Below are 16,752 nucleotides of genomic sequence, written 5' to 3' on the forward strand. Positions count from 1 at the left end.
TATCAGTAAAACCCCTCCAATGTGATAGATAACTACAGCGAATATTCTGTTCTCAAACATTTCATTTCAGCACTTTTCATTTGTAGATTGTTTTTATCAATACTCAATTACTCACACTTTACTTGCTGTCAAGAATATGCACAATGAAGAAAAAGGATGTCTACCTAATAAGTAGTCTAACAGTTTTAAAGGAAAAAAAAAAAGTCACATTTCTCATATTGTTCCACATTACTAATATTATTTATTATTGTGGGCCTCTCTTCTTACTGAGATATAAAAATTGCTGCACCAATGCTAAATAGTTTTCAAGTTCTCTTCTATTCTGACTTCCAATCTGATTCAATGACCACTGAACAAAATCTCAGTGACTTCACTGGAGTGAAGCACAGAAGTTTGATCACAGATGCAACATCGTGCTGGGTGTGTATATCCAGGGACCAAATTTCACTTTGACTCAGAAATACTGGAAAACTTTTGATGATTGCAGTTACACTGGTGAGAAAGAATAGGCTGCAATCAAGTCTCAAGAGCTGCTCCTACTATGCATTTAAGCATGCACATCTGGGAGTAGACTTCACAAAAGGAAAGTAAATTCATTTCATTAGGGGTACCACCTTCTCTTTCGGCAATTCTAATAACACTGAGAAGTATCAGGTAATAAACAGTTCCTGCCAAATTGCTTTCAACATCCTCCTGTAGCCAGATGATTCCTCATTATTGCCAGAGAACTAAAAATAGGTTTCTGCAGAGCATGGAGCCTCTGCCACATGCCTCACCTCATATCAAATAAAACAAGAAGATCTGGCATCAGCTGAGGAGCTTGGTTGACTTCTCAGGCATTAAACAATGTTGCCTACATTGGTTCTTTCTTTCTAATTCAGAATTAAGTTACTGCATTAAGTGTTCTCATGGCTCTGTGGATTGCTGTCTCAGTGCTGCATTCTGCAGTGCAAATCTGTTTCACAGTTTGCTGTAGCATCTGTCAGTAGCAGAAAAAAAAGCATCTCCCCCAAAAAATTAGCTATTAGTTTTTAAAAAATGACTTGAAAAACATCTGAATCTGTAACAACTCTTATCTTTCTATGCACAGGAACTACGCAGACCAGTGGCAAAGCTAATCAAAAGATGCTTAGATACAGAAAAGAAAAACTTATTAATTACTAAGGAAAAATGAATGACAGTCAGGAAACAGATAAACAAAACTGGAAAAGAGAAATGAAAATATAGGAAATTAATTGTTTATCTGAGTTGAGTTTCACTGGTGATGTTAACAGGAATATTAAGTAAAAACCCACCCACAAGAAGAACTGCTGTAGGAAAGACTGAAAAAGCTCCTAGTAAACCCCTGGTTTCATCCTCTCCTATACTGAATCCACAGAAAAATAACAGAATATATAGTCTATCTATTTTTTTCAGTTAGAGTTTTCAGTAAAGAAGGAAACATGCCCTAATATGCAGCCAGACTACAGATGATGAAAACTTTCTGTACAGACATTTAACGTAGATTTAGGAATAAAATCCTCTTTTTTTCATACAGACTGCTGCATTGTAAATCTGAATTAAAAAGTACAATTTTGCTCATCACTGCATCTTGTTTTCTACTGATTCAAAGGAAGAGAAAAAGAGCCAGAGAAGGCATTGAGTCAGAAAAGCTTTACAGAAATTCCTCATCATGAAGAACATCTACCATACTCCTGCCAGATTGAACCGTATTATGCCAGAGAATAACAACATCGATGCTGCTGGTGCTACATCTTAAGGAAAAGAACTAGATGCATACATCTCTGTCCTCTTCTTGCCTTCCCTGAACAAAAGGGGAAGACAAAAAGCTAAGAGCACAAAATGTTGAAGATGGTTTTTTTTGTGTGACCCTTGAGATTATGGGAAAAAGAAAGTGAGAAAACTTCTTCAAAGTACTAACTGAAGTAGTGACTGCTCTTTCATAGTCACCAGCAGTTTCCCTTCATCCCCAAGGAAGATGCAGGAGAATTAAGAGGGAATAGTAAGCTTCTATTCTCAGAGCAACAGTCACTGGGAGTACCATTTGGATGAGAAGACCATTAATTTGAACAGCTTTATTTCAAGCTAAACCGGAAATCCAGCACACAATAGGATTAGCGCTTAGCTCTTTGGCATATATCTTTTATTGTCTGATAAACCTTGAAGCATTCTAAGTAAATCTTGCTGAGTCAAGATGTGTTTTATTTCTCCCGGCATTACAAAACAGAAACATCCAAAACTTAACATCATGGAAGAGGCCAAGTTCAAATCTCTCCAATCCACACTAATCCACACAAAATCTACTCTAATGTGTATACTTTCTTTCAACTACAGTATAAATGCCTCTAGGTCTATAAAACTGTATTAAAAAACCAGCCCTGGACACAACCAAAAGAAGTTAAGCTTTAGAAACAGCTGTAGAAACACATTACATAGAATTAATTTGAAAATGGGTACTAATGCTTTTTTTGAGATATCGACTGAAATGCATGCTCCTAATTTCTTTTAATCGGGAGAATAAAACTGATGCTATAAAGATATATACACCATTTTTGGCAACATTATTGCAACATCTGTGGCATCGTTAACCCAATTTATCAGCAAATGGTGGAAATGGTGGTATCTCACGTTCTAGAGTATGGAAATATTGCCAAACACTGCCTTCATGATAGCAATCATGACCAATGTTTACAGACACACAACATATTCTTGATGCTTTCTTTCCAAAAACTCCCAGAGCTCTGTGCATTAGGCCACCAGAGAGCAATCTCATATACTCCTACACAAGAAACAAGCATGATTAAGTGATGTGAGAATACTTTTAAGGAATTTAGCTGACACTCCAGAGCAAAAAAATGGTATAGAATTTTGGAGCAAACCTGCATTTTAAGAAAAAGCTTTCTTTAGCCTCACAAATACACCACAGCGCTATTTGGGTTTTTTTTTGGACCAGATTCTTAAAATGGATGCTGCTAAGAAAAGCTTGCCTGGTGTGAAAACAGCCTAACTAGGTACAGAAGAAAAGAATTAGAAATGGAACAAACCTATATGGAAGTTCAGCACAGACAGTGCTGAGAGCTTTGCAAAGAAACTCTGGCAATGTCCATGGAATTCCTTCAGTGCTAACTACAGTACAGTAAATCTAGAAGTAGTTATGAAGCATTTACATTAGATTATGGTTTGCATTCTAAATCCCGTTAAGTATTAGGGCGATACAGGATCTTGTGAAAAATTTAAATGATAAGTCTTCTTTTTGTTGTCCTTCTTAGACAATAAAATTACATATTTAATTTATAAAAGTATTAATACCTAAAACCTGATACAGACAGACGTGACAATATGTATTTTTAATAAAATACTAATAAAACAGAATCCTGGGTCATTTTAAAGAAAAAGATGATAAAATTAAGTATGCCATTTATTTTTCTAAGCAATTTACATAAGCTTTGACTGCAAGCTGACTTAAGAAAAGGAAGCTAAGATTTTAGAACCTGCAGTATTCCTAAATATGTAATAAAAGAGAAGTATTTTATAAAAAAAAGAGAAATGTTATATAATTCTCTCAAATACTTTTGTTTTGACACATAAGAGGGTAGACTTAGACTAGATATTAGGAAAACATTTTTCTACTGTGAGGGTGGTGAAGCACTGGAACAAGTTGCCAGGGAAATTGAGGATGACTCCTCCCTGGGAGTGTTCAAGGCTAGATTGAACAAAGCTTTCAACAACCTGATATAGTGAAAGGTCCTCCTGCCTATGGCAGAGTTTTGGAACAGAACGATCTTTAAGGTCCCTTCCAACCCAAACTATTCTACGATTCTCTAAAAAGATAAAAATCATTCTAAAGAGAATAAGATTTGCAGAGAATGTTGTGCTGAGAGCTTACCTATTTATACTTCTTAGCTCATCTGAAAAAGCACTATTTGATAATCACCTTTTAAATAATAGTTCCTTTTTCAGTGAGTTATGGAGGAATGAGTAGTGAACGTTCATGCACAGGGGCACAGGAAGCCTTACCCGGAGCCTCTGAACTTGACAGCCTTGCTTCTCCGTCATCTTCAGAAAGTGACTGAAGTTTGACTCATCGAGCAGAAGATACACTGCAATCCCTCTAGTAGATGCCTCCACAATTTCTCTGAAGATATCCACATCTGTAAACATATCCATAACAATGGCAATAACCTGAATAAAACAGAAAAGACACAAAATATTATATTGTATAAACTTATGCATATAAATCTCTTCACCAAAGTTTGCACTGTGCAACTAACACATTAATTATTTTCTGCACATCAGAAAGTTCTAGTATTTTCTATGTGGCACCACTTAACCTGGAAGGCTTTTCAAGCTCACTGGATCTTCATTTTGAGAAGTCAGATGATTGCTTGTGTGACATTTGTTACAACTGAAAGAAGTCTGGCAAAAAGTTGTGCCATGGGTGCGCACAGAGCTTGGCTGTAGGGAGGAAAAGGAAAGCCAGTGGCAGAGAAGGGGCAACAACAATACTAACACAGTGGGGAAATATTAAGCCTTTGTAATATAACTGCAGAGTGTATAAAGGAAAATTCAGATAGTGCTTTTGTACAAGGTGCTTCATCTCTCATCATCTCCTCTAAAGCTAATAGCTAAGAGCCTGAATGAGTCAATAAGCATCTATTAAAGAGATGGAGGAGTTGTGGACTTCAGGATCCATACTGATTCAGCACTCTTTGCAATGAAACTTCTACAGCTGGTGAGAGTTTGGTTCAAGATTAGAGAGTGCTGAGCACCAGCCACTAATGCCCTTCATCCTATGAGAATAATGCAAATATATCTGACTGGGAAAAACAATGTCCTGCAAATGGTATTTTGGAGACCATATGCTATTGACATATATTAGCAATTTGGGAAGAACTAGTATTGAAGCATTACAGAAAATAACATGGGGAGAACAGGTATTTGTGTAACTTTTAAAGACAGTGTTCTTATTCACTAGAGTTTTCATGACATTTCCAATTAATTGTCTCACGCACATACTCAAATCAAAGTATCAGTCATTTGAATTATCTTCTTGAATCCCACCTACTTAGAACTAAAAGATTCACTTATGCCAAACATGTACTTAAAACACTAGAAATATTAATGAGAGCTGACATACAATAAAAGATAAAAGTAAAATAACTAAGTCATTAAGTAAAATGACAGCTCCTGAAGCAGTGAAAACAAAAGGATTTGGCCTTACCATAACACATCACCTGGCAATAAAAAGGTTCTTTACAAATCTACCAGTCAGAAAGGAACTGAATAGCATGAAATAATTCAATTATTTCAAAAATTTTAGGTAATATGTTCATGCATGACCTCATTCATTTTACTGACTTTTTGAAAATAAAAAAATGTGATTTTTAACAGTATAAATTATTTCTTCATCTAAATTTGAAAGGAAAGACTGAAAATCACAAAAGTTTATCTTGACTCTAACGACCTCATCACTTTGAGACTGCAACTTCTGCTTGGTCTTGTTTCTGAGATATGCAGCATAAATTGAACATGGCAACCCAATTTATTCATCTGCCTTGTTTCACTTATGTCTGAGCAGACATCTGCCAAGACAGATCAAGTGCATTAGGTAAAATACCAAAGAACAAAGTCTGTTCTCAAATACTTGTTTCGTTACCTGTGTCCCCCTCCCTCTGAACCCCTCAATTTCTTCTTAGCCTTTCCTTTTCTCAAAATCATTCAGAAATAGGTGCTCATTGCATCTAAGGATCTATTTAAATGTAAGAGAGAAATCCCAAATGGATTCATTGGTGTACGCCGACATAAATACATGAAATATTCCAAACTGACAGTACAGCTTTCAAAAATCATTCTAGCATTTTCTATTGCAGATATCTAAGATGCTAATTTGTTTGTGGCATCTGTAGTTGCAAAGGGTGATATACCAGAAACATACAGAAAAGAAAAAAACAAGAATGAATAATGAAAAAATAAAATCCAGCACTGACTAGAATGGAAATATCTATCTTTATGAAGAGGGAAGGAGAGAAATAAAGCATAAGCAAGCAGGCCAATAAGTTGCTGTCATGAGAGGGATGCATGTGCATTACTATGCAGATATATCGTAACTTGGGAATGATTAGAATCATAGAATCATCAGGTTGGAAAAGACCCACCAGATCATCAAGTCCAAGCATTCCTATCAAACACTAAACCATGTCCCTCAGCTCCTCATCCACCCGTCCCTTAAACACCTCCAGGGAAGGTGAATCAACCACCTCCCTGGGCAGCCTCTGCCCGTGCCCAATGACCCTTTCCATGAAAAACTTCTTCCTAATGTCCAGCCTAAACCTCCTCTGGCAGAGCTTGAGGCCATTCCCTCTTGTTCTGTCCCCTGTCACTTGGGAGAAGAGGCCACCTCCCTCCTCTCCGTAATCCTGATCTGACAACCAAGTGGCCATTCATTTCTGCATTCCCTGGGCGCCAAAGATGACTCTTAGTACGCCCTCATTAGCCTGCCCATTTGCTCTTGGCAACACAAACATAATTAGGCTCAATTGCTGGAGGAAGAAGAGTGTCAAATTTGACAATTACATTTATCACTAAACACCTTCTCAGCACGTCCAAGGGAAGGCCACCAAGATGTTCTGGGCTGGATCACTTGTCCCATGAAGAGTGCATGAAGGAGCTGGTTTGTTCACTCTAGAGCAAAGATGGCTTCAGAGAATCTTACAGCAAACCCCAGTGCCTCACAGGGAAGGTCTCAAGGAGGTAAATCCAGGGTCTCCACAATGGTGGCAGGACAAGCGACAACAGAAACAAGAGCGCTTCTGGACGGATACAGGGAAAACCGCTTATTCTCACAGGGACAGCCAAATAGTAGAGCAGGATGCTCAGGGAGGCTGTCCAGTTCCATTCCTGAAGGCTTTCAACCAACTGACTGAGTCTGCAATTCAATAATTCAGAGATCTCCACTCACATCAGTGCCAAAATCCAGGCAAATTTTGCCATGTTTGGTACTAACTCTAAACTTTGCTGTGAGGCCTAAAGAAAACAAACAATATAAATAATAATAAATAAATAAAGTTTTACTGCTTTTCCTTTCCTTCACCCTTTTTCTGGTAAGAAAAATCAGTGGATTCTAATCTTCATAGCTCAGTTTTCTCAACATCAAAATCAACCCTTTTAATGAGTATGTACTGAAACTAAGTTATAGAAGTAATGAAAGGCTTTTACTGCTGCTATTCTGTAAGTTTGTTTTGTGTACTAATGACAGTTTCATTATCCCAGGATTTCCACTCCTCTCACGGGCATTCATTAAAATTCTTTAAGGGATATCTTGCAGAGTGTGGCATTTAACACCTCCTTTGCTATAAGCAGTATAAAAGAAGAATCTGCTAACGCAATTGCTTCCTTAGGTCAGACTTCAATAAAAGAAAACTACCATTAGATCAATAACCTAGTAGGGAATAATGTTAAAGACCTACCTACACTGCAAGAATATTGATTTCTCGTAACCCATGCGAGGCTTACTTTGGGCATGTTATGACAAAAACCCATTTTGTTGTGCAGTGCTTTTGAACACCACAACTCTTCCTCATCCTAGGACAAGAACCACGCTTCGGATAGAAATGTTAACTCTTATTTTCGTTGACCTTTTCTCCAATACTCCAGCCAAATTCCTTTTCACAGATCTCTGCTCTGGAGAGCATCTCTTTATGGCACAGGTTTGGTGCTATCTGAATCTGGCCTTTCTCAGAGAGCAGGCAGGACATGACGCTTGCAACAATGCAGAAAGAAGATATGGTACTGCAGACCTTGGCTGTTAGCAAGAGGAGTCAGGTAGCAAATTGACTGGGTGGATTTCAGGCACCATCAAAGAAAGAGACAGATTCTGTCATGAATGCAGACAGTCTTCCCACTAGAAAGCTAAATAATATGTATAATTTTTTTTTTTTTAAATTATATTACACTGTTGTTTATGGCTGAGGTTCTAGGTCTGGTTTCTGCTTGCTGTAACACATGTCACAGCATCCTAATAAATCATCTAATATCCTTACTTTCTGGCACTATTGCTAAATCCAGAGTGCTTCTAAGATGATAGTTCATTCATTTCACATTAATTTTTAAAATTGAACATTGCCCTGAAATGCTTTGCACAACACACCCTTCCCCTGCAAAACATACTTTGAAATCATTGTGAATTACACCTGAATACGTCAGCTCTCCTTTGGGCTGGCTGTACTGCTGAGGTCTCACCTAGCAAACACAGCAGAGCAGAAGTATTGAAATAAGGTATCAAAGAGCAGTATAATGGGGGAGCTCTCCTCAGTAAACAGAGCCTAGATACAATAACACAAATAGTAATCAAACACCTAAGTATCATCCACTTGCTACAATTTCTATAGCAATGTAATGGAAGAAACACTCAGATGATTTACACTTAGGCAACTCCCATGAAGTTAATGCCACTACTTGTAGTGTATTATCACCAAAATTGGCTTCCTGAGATCATATTTAATTTCTTTAACTTGGCTCTGCATTCAGAGACCATACGGTGTACTTTGAAATGTTCTTTCATTATTGCATTCTTTAAAAGCAATTTAATTAACTACAGAGTGAAGTCTGGCACTTCATTATAAAAGGCATCTATGCTACCTCAGAACCAGCTCTCCTAACTCTCACTATCCTTTCCTCTTCCTGCTCCAAAACATTTCCACCATCAGTTCCAAGGATTCTGAATACGTTTTCGGTTCTGAGCACCAAGCCTCAGTTTATCTTATAAGATACTACCTACATAATATAAGCATTTTAAAGTGAAAATTATGTTTAAATGGAATAAAGATTAACTACAATATGTGCATTAGGAGTCTCCAATAGACTCAATATCCCTCTGTAGCAGGATGTTGGACGTTTTCAACATCAATGAATGTTCGTAAGAAGAGAGTCAATGGCAGAAAAATTAAACTAAAATTCGAGAAATCTCCTGCAAAACAATATGAAAAAACAATGTAAACACTTCTCAGAAAACCATGAATGCAGGCAACCACATAAAGCACTACACAGAGAGCTTAACTGGGTTTAACTGTGTAGCCCACATGGTGAAACTGCATCTGTTCTATCCAAGAAACGTGTAAGGAAAGTGTGTGGTAGGGGAACTTCCCAGATATCAGTAACAGGGAAAAACGTTCTGATTTTGGCAGGAGCTCTGAAGAAGGATTTAACTTTGAAATACACTGGGAAGATCCATTTTTTTTTTTTTACAATGTTCTGTCTTCTAACAACTACCTGACAATTCTGCCTTCTGCTCAATTTGGCAACTTTTTCACAGCTTACCACGTCTCTATAAAAAAAACCCCAACATATCAGAAGATCAGGATTAGCTCTTCTACAAGTGAAAAAACAACACAAAAGAGAAGTTCTCTGAAGTGCAGAGGAGATTGTTTTCTCTGAAAAGTGAATGTACTGTAGCCTTCCACACTACCTTTCAGATAATTGGTGAAGGCTGAGCAAGCAAGTCATACATGTTCCATCTTAAAATGATACCTCTAGTGCTACCTCTCCAAATTTTCAGCTGGGATTTTACAAGTGAGTATCTTGCAAAACATATGGGAGTGAGCTATATTCATTCTATAAATGTGATCTGTATCTATGGGTTTGGTAGTTGTTATTCTGGCTGAAGGATTAGTAAGAACTCAGCCTGAGCTGACTGAATTACAGGAGACATCACCTCGCTGCGGCTGGCAGCAGAGGCGATAATTCCTCTGAAGCTTTACATCCCTACTTGCAGAATCGAGTTTCAGCAAGCCACAGAGATGAGAGGAGGGGAGGGGATATTCTGGGCATTCTTTATGGAGACTTTCCAAGAAGCTTTTATAAACCTAAAACTTGGAAGAAAAGATCTGCAAAGAAACAACTGCTGCGACTGGCACACCACAGTCAAGAAAAGATTTATCCCATCTGCAGAGAGTTGTAGTGCGTGATTGAAGCAACAAGCACTCACAATGTTCAGTTTTAACACTTTCCTTTCTGCTGGCAATGCTCCCATCAATAACAGAACTGCTTTCGGTATTTAACAAGCTGTCTGCGTTCTGTCACTGCGAACTGAAGCAGGCAGAGAGATCCTATGGAGAGGCACACAAGGCAGCACAGAAAATACTTGGCACTATGGAGGGAACGTGTTTGGAAGCTTGCTCTGCCTTTCTTCTGTAGCCATTGATGTCGTTGATCTATTCCCAGTGCCGTGTAGGCTGCAGCTGGTTGGGTAGCAAGATTTTAGTATTTCTATTTAGCTCTTCGGAATGTTCTTATTCAGCTGTTACTTTGGGAAGCCAAGCCTTTCCCGAGGAAAGCAAACAGAAGGGAAATGCCAGGATTTTCTGACAGCCTAAAACTCAGCTAAACCAGAATGGAAATTCATGGTAAAAATAAAAGGTACTTCTCTAGCCTGCAGCTTTCTCTATGATGTATTTCAAAGACTTGCTGCTTCAAAAATTATTTTTTATTTAAGAGTATTAACAGCTTTAATATGTGGGTTCTCACCAGATCCCTTGCTATTTAGGGTATGTTCAGGCTACTTGAATTTCTAATACACTGTCATACTTATTTTAAATTTGTTTGTAAGTAGAAGTACTAATTTATTCATATGTGTATTACCTAGTGACGGCTCAAAACCAAATAATGCACAACCATGTGATAAACCTTGATTATTTTTTTTACAAGCACCAACAGAAATGAGAACTAAAGTCTTACTAGATTTTCCTTTTTGATGTGCCGTGCAGTATTGAAAACCTCATAGGACAATCTCAAAGACCAGCCTCAACTTTGAGGCTCCCACCAAATAACTGTAGGAGTAGCAAAGGTAACAGATGCTCCTCGCTAGCTCCTACCTGGCCAAGGGAAGTATGAGTTGACTACAATGCAGTTAAGAACTTTTCCAATATTTAAAAATATGAATGGCTGCCATTCCTTGCCATATAAAATTAGGAACATGGGAAAAAGACATTTTAAACTCCCGGAGGGGGAATGCAAAGAGACAAAAACTTTTTTTAAAAAGTACTGAAATTGTCCATTCAAATTGCTCCTGCTATAAATATTCTTCATGTCAAGGTAAACTGAACTGGACACCAACAATTCTGAGGGCTCTTCTAAGATTTCCTTCAAGAAATCTTACAATAATTTTCTGCTTATCAAAGAGCCTGGATAATCTTGATAATATTCTTGGAAAGATTTGGGGGTTTTGCCACCTTTAAGAGTAGATTTTGGTGGCGTTTCTGAGATCGGGAATGGAACAAAGTTCTGAGTCAGTCTGCCTTCCCACTATACTCCACTCAGTTTCCTCAAGAATCCTATATAAACACATTGTCAACACAGAACTCCACTTCCTCAGAGCCAACAAATTTAAAAATGCTAGACAATGTACAGAAAACCACAGTATGAATGAACACATAGAGGCTGTAGACTTTAAACTATAAAAAGAAGAAACATTTCTTTAAAGCAGACAACTTCGCTGGCATTTGTTAATTACACACTGGGAAACAATGAAAGATTCTCTTAGTCAAAGGCAGATTTATAGGAAGAAGAGATGATTCAGACCCACTTCTCTAGACTTGGAAGAATAATTTTGCTTGTAAGTTTGCTTATGCAAGAACTGTGCAATGTTTGTCATCTCTGAGACCTTAATAGTAAGCATGTTTCTGACATTAAATGTGAAGAACTCTGTATCAAATATTCATATTTTATAAATAAACACCATATTTTAAACATTCTAAACAGTGTTCAATGCTGCTGCTGCTAGTATATATGTGACTCAGATTAAAAATTCCCAACACACATAGCGATACCGTTGAATTGTATAATACTGCCTGGAATCCCTTTTTGTTACTTATAGGAATTAATATGTGCTACAGGTACATTAAGCAAATAAGAAAAGAATCAAAAACGATAGACAGGGACTTAGCGCAGAGGTGGAAACACTGCTTCCATAGTAGACCCTGGAAGACAATGGAGGAAAGCAGGAAACACTTATTTTCTGAGAGCAGGGGGATTTCGGTGGATCCAAGTCAACACACAAACCTGATGTGCTTCAGACTGGTCATGATTAAGAATGACAGGCTTTCAAACGCCTATATACAGTATGCTAACTACAGTCCACAAGGATGGTCTATCAATCACTTTAGTATGCAAAAAAATAAAAAAATACAGTGCAAAGAACTTTTTACCAGTAAGTCCACAAACCTTATACCATGAGAACCTTGCCACAAGTAACAGAAGTGCATTATAAGATTATTATTTTTTAACATAAAAGACATTGCATCCAAGAGAAAACAAATCCATTTTGGATATCAGTGTCAATTATAAGAAGTTTAATTGCCAAATTTCAAACTAGTGGAAGCCTACAGACCAGTAAGCATGACCTGGTTACACTTAATACCAAGAACCGAGCCCTAATTATATCATTAGTTGCTGGAGTTTAGTCCTCCATATGCACTTGAAACTTCTTCTCTCAGAAGGTCAACTTCATAATCCTACAAATGCTGCTAGTGAAAATGTCTCAGAAATACAGAAGAAACAGAGTAATAAAACATTAGAAGTCCTTGCAGAAGACATTGTTAGATGTCCACAGAATTCCAACTGAGAATAGAACAAATTATGGTTAAAAACCTCCCCTAGTTCACAATATAGTGATTCAACACCAAAGTGGAAAGAGCAGACCTCAACAGAAGCTCCTATTAGTATTCTGAAAGAAGAAAGGTGATCTCCTTGACTTATAAGGTTAAGAAGGAAAATTACAGTCAGTCTCAAAGGAATAATATTTTTTACAGTAACCGTCATCAGCAGACCTAAATAGTTCTAAGACAGCATAGTTCTGCTCTTGGTCACTTTGAATTAAAATTTCAGTACCACTGAAATACAGCTCATACTCAATATTTAAAACCAGCTTGATGACCAAGATGGTTGCTCAGCCTACTACTGAAAGGAAAATCAACACAAGAGTCAATAAATAAATAAGTCTCTCTTTCTCCTTTTCTGTTCCTCCCTCTTTCAAGAACTTCTAACTCAATTAAATTTGGGATCAGGAAAAAAAAAACCCCATCCTTATTTTAGATACTGAATGTGGGCTTAAAATTGATTCCTATGCATTTTATGCAAACTTTAAAATATGTCATTTTCATTGGACATTTTATGACCATATCTTTACGATATTCACAACAAAGCTTTTGATTCCTGGAAAAGATTATATATTGTATATTTACTTCACTGTCACTGATTTCACACCCTCCAAGTCTGTACATAAGTCCACTAATGACGCTCAATTCAACCAGTGAAATGGATAGGGTAAAACAGAAAAAAACCCAAAATTCAGGCTGTTTAAAATTACTGGTCACAGGTCAGTGCTGTGTCAGTATGAAGGAAAGGCAAAGATCCTCCTGTATAAACAGAAAAAGATGAATAATGAGAAGCTTCCTCGGGGTTAAACTCTTGACAAATTCTCAGTTCACCTCACATATGTCCCACAGGATCATCTTCAAAATTTTTCCAGTTCAGCTACACAACTTAGTGCAATGCCTTCATAAATAAAATCACCGTGCCTGCACAAATACCTGTAGTAATAACATTTACACTGCTAACAAAAGTGACAGCGATGACATCAGATCACCATTCCGCAATATATATTACAGGCATAATGTATGCCTACATACAATCATATGTCAAATAATTACACCTAAACACCAGTTAAGCAACCCAAACAGCTGATTTTAACTATTTATTTTTTTTGAAACATGGTGCTACTTGGACAGGAACCTTCACTGATGCACAGAAGTGGATTACACAACCTGCTTATAGAGAAGCTACAGTTAATGGTGCAACATGTTGCTAATGACTGTGTGCTGGCAGGCTGCATTTCATTTTCACCTATTTTAAAGACAGGTTGTGAAACTAATTAATTAATTATTGTCTGCAAATCACATTGAGATCCTCAGGTGAAATCCATTACCCTGGCATGCTATATTATTTATTACAGATTAGATGAAAAGGGAAAAAATAATTGCATATTAGTCTGAAACCATCAGCAGAATGTCCTAAAGATAAGGAAAGATTAATCTAATTAATGAGTAATTATGTGCACCTTTTCAGGAAGAAAATAAATTCAAATTTTTATGCACACTACCATATGTAGCAAGGTGTCTGAAATAGTAGGGAGGCAATTAAAAATTGTGCTCAAACCTCCTGTGAAGCAAAATGAAAAGAAGCTGATAAGTAATTCTCCAATGCTCATAGACCCCAGTGGAGTGGGTACTGAATTGGAACTAAGTAAGGCAGTAAACAAAAATTTAATCCCTGGATCAAGTACAACACTTAAAAAACATTCAAAAGAGAGGACTTACAAGTAAAATTATTAGCAGTTTAAAGAATTGTTAATTAAGGAGCAGTATTATACTTTAAAACATTGTATTCTTACAAAATTATTTCAATTTTGAAACATTAGAAGTTTTTTTAAGAGAAACTTGATAGGTGTTGTTCAAATGTGAAACTTCCACAGACAGTGAGGCATTTGAAGGAGTAGCAAGTCAATGGATAAGAAAGGAAATTAATAGAAACAAGTGTAAAAAAATAAAAGAAATCTTTCTTTCTTATTTCTTTCTGTCAGGTTTTTGGTAAGATCATCTTTTAGTGTCCACGCAAGCTGAATTTTGAATAAACATCTCTGTCAGACAGCAAGCCATAAGGCTTTAGAATGATCCTGGTGGCACTTTATTTTTCTGTACATGCAGTTATCATCAGCTTTCACTGATCTGCATACAGGTCTTCAACAAGGCCAAAGGAGAGGTATTAATTTATCATTTGCAATTTGATACTTAATTATGCAAAATCACAGGAAAGATTATATGGTCTTAGCAATAAAGTCAGACCAGATAACCATAATGCTCCATCTTCAATATCGACTAGTCTTTCCATTTAAATGCAAAAGTTTACTTTTAGTGTTTAAAAGTTTTAATATTTATTCAGCGTGTTCACAATATTTTCTTGACTCAAAGTCCTAGTCCACTTCCAGGATGAGCAGACATAGAGCTGGCCTGCAGGACAGAATTCTGTGAGCTGGGCTCCATCACCTCAGCCACAGATGGGCACTGTCTTCCCATGCTCAAGGTCTGCCCCTCTCTTTTTTCTCATCCTCACAAGGATAATGTGAATCCCTCATTCATGAAATAATAACATGAACAGCTATTGAAAGAAATGAATTATCACTTTGCAAATAAATGAAGCCTTCATACTCAACTGAGCTAGTGACCAGCATGGCAAGTTAATAGGGTTTTATTAACGGGTAGAAAAGAAACATGTTATCACAAGCCTATTGTTGTTCAATTTTGTCTATGTGAGATCACTCCTCGTTCTCCAAAATACTCCTCCTGACGTGCACTGCATGCCAGTTCACACACACACCTCCCATGTGGGTAATGATCATCAGAGATGTAATCGTGAAACACCTTGAACACCTGCAAAAAATGCAAAGCTTCGGCTAGGGCAATGGGGTCTATGCCAAAACATTGCAGCAGGCACCTAGAATTAAGGATGGAGAAAAAAGAAAATCATTCTTTGTGGCACCTTCTGCAGCTCCTCAGGAGCATTCTTTGAGGGATTCATTGACTGTGCCACTGAGCCCCCTACAATAACATAACACTCCCACGATTAATAGATGTATTTCTGAGGGGGTATATATGCTAGCTAACATGAGGGGTAGAGAGGAAAACTCAATTGTTTTACTATCGAAAACAGAACCTGTCTAACCATAAGGAAAAAAAGGCAGAAACACTACTGACCAAGTCACCCATGGATTTACATTAAGCCACATTCTGTCGGAAGACTTGCTCTTCAAAAATGAGCCAAGCATGCTAGTAGCTTAATATACTGTATGACTTGAGTTGCTTGAAATAAGGATGGAGATAAGAACCTGCAGTACCTCTGTGAATGAGAGGAAAAAATTTTATTCCAAAAATACTTTAAAAAATAACTGCTTTTTGATGCAAACTAGTGCCTTTCAAATAAACATTTGTTCTTGTGAATTTTTAGGAAAAAATTTTCACGGAAAGGGTCATTGGATACTGGAACAGGCTGCCCAGGGAGGTAGTTGAGTCACCTTCCCTGGAGGTGTTTAAGGCACGGGTGGACGAGGCGCTGAGGGACATGGTTTAGTGTTTGATAGGAATGGTTGGACTCGATGATCCGGTGGATCTCTTCCAACCCGGTGATTCTATGATTCTACAATTCTACCTCTCTGATCCCAGGAAAGATCTTCCCTTGAGTAACCTGCTTGCTCCAAATTCATGCCAATAAGGCTCTCCGCACAAAGAACAAACTCTTTTTTAAAAGGATATAAAATGTCTTTGAATCAATACAAATGCATGGAAGTAGAAAAGAATGTGAATCACTACATAAAAGCATTTCAGCTAGTTCTAGAAGATACTAGCATAGAAATACATTTTTAATAGACTAATGTTATTTATGGCCTTTCAATTCCTCCATGGCATAACTAAAAGAATTGAAACTTATTGAAGTCTGCTACTGCTCTGTCATAAAAGACTCGGAGAAATTACCAGAAAAAATAAGCAGCTTTTTGGATTCATCTTAAATTACTTACAATAACGCTTAAGCACATATGGAAAGCTTTTCATATGTAAAGCACAAACAATTTCATAAATGTGGGAATAATACTACTACATCTATTTTTCTCTGGGAAACTGAAAACATATAAGGGGTGTGTGTGTACAT

General features: G+C 37.2%; 1 protein-coding gene across 1 annotated transcript in view; it reads right to left on the reverse strand.

Moving 5' to 3' along the window:
* FAM83B (family with sequence similarity 83 member B) overlaps window positions 1-16,752 on the reverse strand; it is a 40,347-nt gene that overhangs the window by 8,539 nt on the left and 15,056 nt on the right. The window contains exon 2 of the mRNA XM_069850941.1: window positions 4,018-4,182. Within this exon, the coding sequence (XP_069707042.1) occupies window positions 4,018-4,182 (165 nt within the window). The remainder of the gene's footprint in view (window positions 1-4,017; window positions 4,183-16,752) is intronic.

The sequence above is a fragment of the Phaenicophaeus curvirostris genome, chromosome 2 (assembly GCF_032191515.1).
Source record: "Phaenicophaeus curvirostris isolate KB17595 chromosome 2, BPBGC_Pcur_1.0, whole genome shotgun sequence".
Lineage (NCBI taxonomy): Eukaryota > Metazoa > Chordata > Aves > Cuculiformes > Cuculidae > Phaenicophaeus > Phaenicophaeus curvirostris.